The sequence below is a fragment of the Sphaeramia orbicularis genome, chromosome 7, assembly GCF_902148855.1.
Source record: "Sphaeramia orbicularis chromosome 7, fSphaOr1.1, whole genome shotgun sequence".
In the NCBI taxonomy this organism is placed as follows: domain Eukaryota; kingdom Metazoa; phylum Chordata; class Actinopteri; order Kurtiformes; family Apogonidae; genus Sphaeramia; species Sphaeramia orbicularis.
In genome coordinates this window covers 37,093,593-37,104,964 of record NC_043963.1, presented here as the reverse complement: position 1 = coordinate 37,104,964, position 11,372 = coordinate 37,093,593, and the positions used below count along the sequence as shown (strand labels likewise).

Here is an 11,372-nt window from a genome sequence, read left to right as displayed (position 1 = left end):
GTTTTCAGACACATTCCTCTCTTTTTTCTTATTTATATAAATCAGTAATAACCTTTAACCAGGTGCAATACTGAGTTCCAATTACACTGTCTATTGAAAATAAATTCCATTGTCACAATCATTTCATGAGAAGAGGCAAAAATATTTCATTCCAACTTTATGGGAAAATAAATAAAACGATTCTTCATAACTAAATACCTAGCCATATAAAATAAAATAATTCTTAATTTGTCTCACAATAGGACAATTCAGTGTTACAGCAGCATTGGAATAGTAATATTAACCCATAAAGACCCAGTGCTACTTTTGTGTCAGTTCCCAAATTATTTTTTCCATTCCTTTAACCTCTCTCAAGTGATTTGTCTCCATTTATTATAATATCATCCTCTGTATTTTGCATTTTTTCACTGAAAATCATGTATTTTCCTACATTTAATTTACTGATCATGTAGATGTTCATAAAAGCTCAGATTGAAGTTGAGGGTTATTGTATCAGAAACAGAAAACTGAAGAAAAGGTGACTTTTCCAGTAAAATCTATCATTAACTGAACATAAACCCAGTGTCTCCTTCCACTGTCATTGAGCCAACTCCATGGGTTTTACTGGTGAATCAGTGTTGTAGAAGTTGACAGTGTTTCCATGTTCACTACAGAGTCTCTTGATGTCCAAAAAAAGACATGTGATGCTGCTGAAAAGCTGAGAAACTGCATTTTAAAAGTGTTATTTACATGTATTGGTAAGATTAGTGGATCAGCAGGTATTAAACATTTTAGATCAGTAGATGCTTTAGGTCACCAGTGGCTGTTTGGGTCTTTATGGGTTAAAAGTGAAGATTAAAGTAAGAAATATAAAAGTATCAGCATATAAAGGGTTAGTAGCACTAATTCGAAACAGGATTAATAAACAGAAATAATAAGATGTAAATAAATAAAAAATAAGAATAAGAATAATGAGGAAAAAATAAAAGTTCAGAGAAAAAATACATATAAAAAGAGCATGGTATAAACGGCATTTACATTAAATATTTCATCTCACTGAGGCCCATTTACTGTATAATAGTTGAGCATACTATTGGCTGCAGTTACAAAAATACATTTAACTGTGTGTTATGCTATGTATACCTGTACATGTGACAAATAGAATTTATCTTATTGTACAGTGTAAGAAAATATTGCACAGTCAAAAAAAAATCTATTTCTGTGTTTATGGGTGTGGGTGTGTGAAATCTACTGGATGCAGTGCTACTTATATTCTACTGTCTCCTAAATATTTGTTTAAAATATGGATGTATATAATCTGCTCTTAATGTGATGTTAGAAAACCTCAAGTTGACTATTCTCAGAATTATGGATGAAGAATGTTCTATATAACATACATACCACCAGACAATAGTAGTCCTTTAAAAAAACTCTGAATAATATAAATCCACCCAGTTATCTGCCAGTGTTGACAGTTATTACTGATCATACTAAGTGCATATTTTTTGGCAAACTGAAATTAAAACCACGGATCATCTGTTTTTCTGTTTTTCCACTGTTTGTGGCTACTCTCTGACATCTTGGAAAGATTTGCAGGACTGGCTGTCAACCAACATCCTACTACAGAGCACCGTCCTCTCACAAAGAAAGTATTGTGTTTGGCATTAACATGAAAGACATGAAGACTGACTTGATGATGAAGAACCTAAAGGTCCTGACAACATTTGGCATCCCTACATCTTAAAGGAGAAAAACTCTTTTCTTTGTTTCTGGAAGGACCATATGGATAATAACAATTACATTCCTTTAAAACTAGTGAAAATGAAATATATAAAGTCACTTCTGGGAGATTACAATGAAGTGAAAATATTTGATGACCACTAAAGCAACTGCAGAAGAATACAGAAAAGGTTTTATTATGTTTTATCTTCCTTTTTAATGTGTATTTATCAAACATGATTCAGTTTTTTCTTATGATATAGTCATCTATTGCCTTATACACTATTCTTATGTAAAGTGTCTTGCATGTTTACATTTATTACCCCGCCCCCCGATGAGGAGGCAAGCATGGGGTATTGCTTTTGGTTCAGTTTGTGTCTTTGTTTCTTAGATTGTTTACACTTTAGCAACAAAACTACTGGTCGAATTCATACCAAATTTGGTTTGTAGATTGCCAGTAACCAAGAATAGATCTCATTACATTTTGGGAAAAATAGGTTAAAAAAAATTTACATTTTTTAAAGAATTTTTAAAAATCTTTGTTTTTTTTTTCTCCCCCCCATTTTCTTATAATTGGCAAAATTTCACATCTGTAGAAAAAAAACTATTGGTTGAATTCAAACAAAACTGGGTTTATAGATTGCCAGCGACCCAGATTACATGTGACTATATTTTGAGAAAAGTAGGTCAAAATTCACAATGCTGTATGAATTTTTTAAAATGTTTTTTCTTTTCCCATTTACTTATTATGGGTAAAATTTCAAATGTCTATAAAAACATCAATTTTGTTTCAGTTTACTTCAAACTTGGCACATATATAGAGGCAGTAGATATGCTGACATCAGCTGGATTGATGCCAAAATAAGGTACATTATGTGCGAGGGGTGGGGTTTCACTTGTTTATTGGTGACAATGGTACTATTAGATTTGTGGACAGCACAACTTACCTAGAAACAAGTTGAGGACTGACCACACCCGACTGGGTCACCTGACTGAAGGTGTATGATGGTGAAAGACCAGAAACACCTTGGAGAACTTTTATTAACCCATAAAGACCCACTGCTGTTTTTATTGCAGTTCCCAAATTAATTTCCTCTCTATTTAACCTTTCTTGAGTGACTTGTCACAGTTTATTATTATATTTTCCTCTGTATTTTGTGTTTTTTCAGTGAAAATCAGGTATTTTCCTGTTTTTCATTTACTGATCATGTAGATGTTCATAAAAGCTCAGATTAAAGTTGAGGGTTATTATATCAGAAACAGAGAAAACTGAAGAAAAAGTAACCTTTTCAGCAAAGATATCAACAACTGAACATAAAAACAAGTGTCTGCATCGAATGTCATTTATCAGACTCCATGGGTTTTACTGGTGAATCAATGCTGGCAAAGATGATGGTACTTCCATGTTTACTAGGGAGCCTCTGAACGTCCAAACAGGTCATATCTGATGACCATGAAAAGATGACAAACTGCACTTTACACCAATTATTTGCACGTATTGATAGGATATTGATAGAAGTTATTAAACATTTTAGATCAGTAGATGATTGTGGTTGACAGTGGCTGTTTGGGCATGATGAAATTACTTCGTTTTTTACTCATTTTTACTTAAAAAATACACATGATGGAGACAGACACAATAAGTTATTTGTACAGAAACAACCTTATTGAAAACATGCCAGCAGTGAATGCTTCTCCATTAAAGGTGGGGTAGGAGATCTTGGAAAAACAGTTCAAGTGAGCTACATTTTGAAAATACACAATTCAAAAGTCCAAACACCTTTCTTCTGACATCCCCTTGAAGCCTTGCCTCCAGAGTACTGGCACGCGCAATGCCTGTTCCCGAGTGTTCACGCGCGCTGCACAGCATCAATTCAGTAGCCAGCTAGGTATGAACTGGGGCTGTTCTGTAAGAGCGGGGGTGTTGGAGGGGACTGAATGAGGTACACATGGATCCGCGAGCAGGAGCTGGAGCTGGGGTCGGAGCCTCCAACGCCCTCTTTGGCCCCAAGGGATTTATGTCTGTGACTAAACAGTTTGCCGGCAAATTTTACATCCTAATATAACTAATATAGCTAACCAAGATCTGGCTCTGGCTTCGTTTCCTGTGCTCCAAGCCTCTGAGAACGCGCAATTCATGCACGAAGAGGGGTACGTACAGAGGGGGGGAGAGGGGAGGGACAAGTGACAGTTGAGTTTGATAGACATATCACCATTCAGTCATTTCCATGGGCCGGGTAAAATGATTGGATGGTGTTTTTTCGGTCCTGTCTGTTCCACAGGTGACTACTTTTTAAATTTTTGTGTTAGAGCATTTAATTAGTTGGTTGTAATCGGGGAGTGAAGGGGATTTTAAGTAATATAGTAAAAAAAAAAAAAATGCTCCAGGAAAACATTTCCTACCCCACCTTTAACCCTTTCATGCATAGTGGTCATTACAGTGAACAGTTATTCACCAGCTGTTCTCTTGTATATTCCTGGGTTTGGTTGTTTTAGTTCCATATCAGCCAACACAGTGGACTCTTACGCATCATCTCAAACACTGCAATTCATACAGTTACTGTAACGTTGCAGCTCTTGATAAACCTGATCTGCAGTAACATGCTTAAGTGTAAATCAATTGCTAATTGTTATTAGACTGTCATTAACAGTTTTCTGAAACAAAAAGTTGTTGTTGGGTTTTTTTTGCATATCTTCCTGAGACCCAGCAATGCATTTTGTCCTCTATAAGGAACAAAAGTTTGACAGTTTAACTTAAATGCTGTCCATTGCAAAGGCCATTCCATTAAAAAATCAATCAATAAATAAAAATGATATTAAGAATGTATCTGAAAAAACTGTTGCATTACACAGTTTCCAAACAAGACAATTCTTTAGTGTAAAAAAGCTAAACTTGTCAATTTCCTGGGTCTCAGGAGGATATTATCTTTATGAATTGAGTAATAACTAATATTAGAGCATGATAAAATATGAGAAAACATCAGATTAGCAGCATTAAAAATGTTTTCATTTCATAGTTTCCACACAGTATATCACTTTCTGATGATGGGTTTTAAATACATGTTTCTTTGCTTCAAAAATTAAACTCATAGTGTCCAGCTGAGTGGACATTTTTGTAACTCAAGAAAAAAATACTGACTAAGATTCTCATAATTCCTGCATGAAAGGGTTAAATATCCTTTTTTTTTGTCTCTCTGCTGTCTGATAAAGACACTTCACCTCCAGGCCACTAGTCGGCAGCACTGCGTCAGATAACTCTTGTATGCGGAAGTAGTTGACTGCATAAGTGAGTTTGCGCCGTCACGTGGTCTTTAGCATGTTTCTAGTTTGGTGAGAGTTAGTTTCTATTTTTAATCAATGTAAAGGAAGTTGGTATTAATAAATGAGCTCAACAGTGACAGTCTGTAACTAATCTGAGGGAGGTCTGATAGTCGTGTCTTGGGTTGTTACACAGATGTTAGCTAGGTTACGTGCCTGTGGTTAACACGCTTTTGGGGATAGTATTGGATCCACAGGAGTCCAAACAAACATGGCCCGACCTCTGCAGCTCCTGTCCTTGCTCTCCAGGGTTGGAGCTCTGTCACCGATGCCCTCGACTACTTTTACCGGCCGTCGGTTTGTAAGTAAAGGCGTCACCAGGACATGGAACGGACTGACCCAAAGAGACAGAGCTTCAACATACGGCGATGAGGAGGTGTATGAAGGAGGGGATGAACTGGAGGATGTGGAGGACAAGCTGCAGGCCCTGCTCAAGTAAGAACCAGCAGGGCTCACAGACCTCCTAGATTTTCTCAAATTAGAAAAAAATTAGAATGACACTTTATGCCTCTGCTGGTAAGTTTTCACAAATCTGGAATCCTTTGTTCCAACTAGTCAGGAAAACAAATTCCCCCTTTGTTCCAGATTGACCTTTATGGTAATTTTTCCGCCTGGTCCTCTTTTTTGTTTTTTCTATTCAGTAATTCATCTTGTGTAACATATACTGTATCGATATTCTAAATGTGAACCTTTCAAGACCTTTTTTTTTGTCTTTGTTTTGTGTGTTTTCGTTAATGGAGAAGGTTGGTGTACTTGTTCTTGTTCTTGGGTTTGTTTGCATGTTAAAAAAAAAAAAGGAGAAAAAAAAGGAAATTGTGCAACTATTTATTTTCAATTGATGTCACATATGATACAATATTTTTATTGCCCAATTTCTATAAAACTCCAAATAAATAAAGGTTGGGAAATATATATATATATTCTGGCAAAAAAAACAAAACAAAACAGTTTGTCATCTTTTCATGGTCATCAGATATGACCCATTTGGACATTCAGAGGCTCTGTAGTGAACGTGGAAACACTGTCATCTTCTACAACATTTATTCACCAGTAAAACCCATAGAGTTTGAAAAATGACAGTGGATGGAAATGCGTGGTTTATGTTCAGTTAATGATAGATTTGACTGAAAAGTCACTTTTTCCGCAGTTTAAAAAAAAAAAGGAAAAAAAGAAATCAGCAGGGCCATCACGCATTTTAAATTATTCAGAAATATTGAACTGAGATGGTAGATGTGTTTTTGTTGTTGATTTTATTTTTTTTATTTGTTATTATTTTGGTGTGAATGCTTGATGCTGTACACATTTAAGTTGATGTAAGCAGTGTATTAGTTGAAAAGGATAGGCAAAAAATAAGCTTTTGCTTCTAGCCTATTCCTTTTTTGGTTTTTATGTTTATTACGACTGATGTACTGAGTACAATGATTGATGTAAAACCAAAAATAAATAAATTCATTCATTCATTCATTTATTTTCCCCAGCACTAAAAGTAATAAACCAATCTGTGGTGTTACAATGTGTGTCATGTTTTCCAGTGAGGGGCGGAAGAGGCAGAAGACTGTGAAGTATCACATACTGAGGAGGAAGATGACCCCTTCAGGAGCACCAGAGAGGAGTTTAACCTGGGATGCTATTGAGCAAATCAGGTGATTTTTTTTTTTTTTTTTTTTAATACTTTATTTAGAACAGCATAGTTTACGATACAAATATAGACTTTTCATATCAAACATACAAAGTAATCAGTTGCAATAGAGGTCATTATGTAAATGCTTAATTATAATCATGTATAGAAGGAAAGGAGAGATGAAAAAGAAGATTGGAAAGACAGGAAAAAGAGAAAAAAGTATGCCAGCTTATACTAGGGGTGTCAAAGTTCAGATGAATATATTAAGGGAAGTACAGATTTCAACAGTTTTGATTGCCTTTCGCTTCTCAGAGTACTTATTGTTTGAACTTATAGAATGCAGTAAAGCATGGCTTTTTTGCCGAGTATTTACAACAGTGAATGTGAAATTTCGACATTAAAATTAAAAGATTTATTAGGTATAGTGAATCACTTTTGAGCAAGCTACTTTCAAATAGGTCAAACTCAGGTGATAATTCATGGAAAATGTCTTAGTAAATCACTGAAACACTGGGGTGAGGTCAGGGGCGTTGTAGATGGACAGCCCACTACTTTTTGATTCATAACTTTTGAACCAGACAAGTTTAAGACAAATATTACACATAATTGGAAAGGTCTAAATGCCATCTTAAACATACTCAAAGGGCAAAATTTAGTTTCAAGTATTTTTAAATGAAAAATATCAAAAACGACTGCGTCATGGATGGACAAAAAATGTGCCTTCTTTTTTGCAAGAATTACAAAGTTCTCAAAAGTGAAGTTCGTATGACATTTTCATCCTAAAATTTATTCAGTGTATACCTTAAACCCTCTATTTTACAACCTAATAATTGATTAGAGGAAAAAAAAATATTGTATCATACCTAAATAGCAAGAGTTTTTGACAAATGACAGCGTCACAGATGGACAAAGCCAAAAATGTCACAAATGGACAATGAAAGTAAATATCAAATTAAACGGTTTTTTATTTCTATTATCAATATCATTTACATGTATTTTTTTAATGATATTTACAACATACAAATAATATTAACATTGTAGTCAAATGTATTTTGCATAGATATATGCATTTATTAATTTTAAACACTGTGTGTTTAGAATATGATATAGATAATATAATAGTCAAATATCTATGTATTTGGAACACATTTAGTTTATGAGAGTTTAGAAAATGAATCCAGAATGATGTCAGAAAACTTTCACACAAAACTCCTCAAATTTTTTCCCATTTCAAAATACATTTTCCTAAAAATATAAGTAATTACCTACCCAAAAACATAACTTTGGTGTAGATTATTGTACTTAAATTTTTTTGACCAGATGTTAACTTTACCTTGACTTTGCCCAATGGTGAATGAATTGATTTTTTAATTTATTGCCAGGAATTGTAGAATTAAGTATTAATATGAAATCATCATGGGAGCAAAACATTGGTGGGCCTAGTTTAAGTAGTATAGATCTGTTTTAAATCATTAATTTAAATCAAAAATTGTTACCAAATGTAGAAGTTATTTAGTCCATCATAAAAATATAATTGCACAGTCATTGCAGATGTATTACACTGGTTGAAAAACCTCCAGAATAAAACTAGTTAAACCTTACCAAGTTTGAGTCACTAATAAAGAAGAATTAAGCCAAAATGTTGGTTGGTTTTAGGTTGGGTCAAAATGTGAAATTGCAAGAGTTAACCCATAAAGACCCAAACAGCAACTGGCAACCAAAACCATCTGCTGATTTAAATGTTTAACAATATCTGAAAAACTAATCCCATCAATCCATGTAAATAATTGGTGTAAATTACAGTTTGTCATCTTTTTATGGTCATCAGATATGACCCATTTGGACCTTCAGAGGCTCCGTAGTTACCGTGGAAACAATGTCATCTTCTACAACATTGGTTCACCAGTAAAACCCATGGAGTTGGACTGGTGACAGTGGATGGAATCACTTGGTTTATGTTCAGTTAATGATATCTTTGCCAAAAAGTCACTTTTTCTTCAGTTTTCTCTGTTTCTAATATTATAACCATCAACTTTAATCTGAGTTTTTATGAACATCTACATGATCAGTAAATTAAATATTGGAAAATACCTGATTTTTGCTGAAAAAACACAAAATACAGAAGATAATATTATAATGAATGGTGATAAATTGCTTTAAAAAAAAGTTAAATATACAGAAAAAAATATTGTGGAATGGCCACAAAAGTAGCACTGGGTCTTTATGGGTTAATGAGAGTATGGGTTTCATTCAAAAGGAATATCTGTCTCAGAGCTATCAGATCTCATTCAAAACACTGCACATTACAATACATTCACTTTTCAGGATGTTTCTAGTAGATTTATAAATCTATTGTATAAATGTACATAAACCAATAAATTTGTATAATAATACTTTATCATATACATTGCAAACATCAGCTAACCAGCACTTTTGTCATTGTTTTCCAATTCATCTTATTAAACTATGTCAGATATAGCACATTTAATCTATGAGGCAGATAAATTCTAAAATACAGTTTGAGTAATGCTGACATCCTGTCATCAATAAAGATTTTTTAAGTGTTTATTTTTTAGTACATTCCATGACCTGTATTAATACATCCAGTGGTTTAATTTTATAACTTGGTATTATGTTGACTTTGAGGTTTTCCAATTTAGTATGGTACCTATTGTCAGCTATGACTTGTAGTGGGTCAGTCTGGTGTATACTCCATGATTTAATCTTGTTCCATGTGTCTCAACAAATTTTTAATGTTAGTTAACTCAACAGACATTGATTTACAATTCCAAGCTTTTTCTGAACCAATTTCATCACATCATAGTATTAAAATGTAACTCCAGAGACTGTGATATTACATTTTTATTTTCTACATTTTTACAAACGTTTTACTTTTAGCATAAATAAAGCTTAAAAGATGATGTTCTATATTTTTTTAATGTCATGATAAATTTTTATGCAAGACCAATAATGCATTAGTCCTTTTCTCTCCCTATTCTGAATTTACTCCCTCGTTTCTTTCACTCAGCCTAAACTTAATTGTGTCACACTCACAGGAATAAGTTATATTTCCATGTTTTAGCTTCATAGTCAATATTTATTGAGCGGAATAAATATCTTTGGATATTTAACATGATCTGACTAAATGTGTTTAATGCAGTGGTTCCCAACCTTTTTTGACCAGTGACCTCATTTTAAATTTTAACATCACAAATTTCTGGCGACCCCAGACATTCAAAACGGAAACCTTTTTTTTTTTGGCTAAAATTAATTAGTTTTTGATCATGTAATAGTTTGCTATACTATGTTGCAAATAAACGTTAATTTTATTAAACATTTAGTCTATATAATATTCATTATTATGGCCAGAGGCAGAAAAGCCAGGTGTAGATTACTGCACAAAGTGAGAATTTTATTTTCCTTGGTCAGGATATGTACAGTCAGTCCAGCTTGGATTTACAAGGCTGACAATTAATACTGAACAAACAAGAACTCAAACTATGAATTATGAAAGAGCTGCAACATCTGAAACCGACCACAATGAACATTTGAAACATAAACAGTACTACAGTGCTTCAGTTTCAGCTTCAGCTTCACAGTTTGTCATGTCTTTTATGGATTGTGATTGTCTCTCTCAACTCACCATATATTTTTTATTAGTAAGGTTTTAAAATTTTTATCAATAACTAGAAATTTCAGGTGAACCCATTTGAATTTCAGGCGACCCAACATGGGGTCCTGACCCCATGGTTGAAAAACACTGGTTTAATGTTTTTTTTATCAAAGTGTGTAATATGTGTCACTAAAGTAAAACGTTGTATTCTTACAGATATTTAAAGGCGGAGCAGCCAGAGGAGTGGACAGTAAAGCGTCTCGCAGAAGGCTTCTCCGTCAGCCCTGATGTCATCCTTCGAGTTCTCAGGACCAAGTTCATCCCCAGTCCTGAAAGAAAAGCCAAACAGGACACGAAGGTGATGGTGGCACTCAATCAGCAGACTTTGCCATCAGGTGTCGTAAAAGTACAGGAAAGACCGAGACTGACTGGTAACAGTGCAGCAGCCGTACTCCCACCTGGAAACACAGAAAACACTGTGGTCCCCGTGGAAAACCAGACTCTGACGCTACGAGGTGAAGGTTCAGGATCCCTGACCGTGAGTCCTGTTCCAGTTGCTGCTCTGGGTAGATTGTCAGCAGCAGATACTAGTAAACACACCTTAGTGAGATCAACAAAGGAAGAAAACGCAACCAGCAGAGTTACGGAAGAGGAAGAGGAGAGCTGGGATGGACAGGTTCTGACAGAAGAACAACTTGAACAGTGTATGGAGACTGTGACATTTTCTCCTGTGGTGCAAGTTGGAAAGGATTTCTTTGATGTGGAAGGAAAATTTTTGTATAGAATCTGAGGATTTGCCACAAGTAATGTTAATATATGAATGAGAAGTATTTTTCTATTAATAACTGCCCAGCAGAATAAATGGATTATTACAAGGCCATTGGTCTTCTGTCTTGGAATTGTTTTATTACTAAGGGTGTCACTGAACAGCCTCACCCACCAATTCACCAGAAAAATTCCAGAGAGGTCATCTCATGATGGTTGTATGAATTTGACATGCAAGCCTTAGTTCAAATGATCTTTTCCTTGAATTCTGTAAGTTTAGAAGTTGTATCTAGACCCACCCTCTCCATACATGTAATAAGATCTTCAATAACTGAAAATACAAAAATTTAACTGATT

The 11,372-nt window shown here is 34.4% G+C and overlaps 1 protein-coding gene across 1 annotated transcript; it reads left to right on the top strand.

The window, feature by feature from the left end:
• Positions 1-4,978: 4,978 nt before the first annotated feature.
• Positions 4,979-11,372, top strand: ngrn (neugrin, neurite outgrowth associated). Its single transcript, XM_030139989.1, has 3 exons — positions 4,979-5,451; positions 6,549-6,659; positions 10,467-11,372. The coding sequence occupies exons 1-3, from the start codon at positions 5,228-5,230 to the stop codon at positions 11,038-11,040; spliced, it is 909 nt and encodes a 302-aa protein (XP_029995849.1). The 5' UTR covers positions 4,979-5,227; the 3' UTR covers positions 11,041-11,372.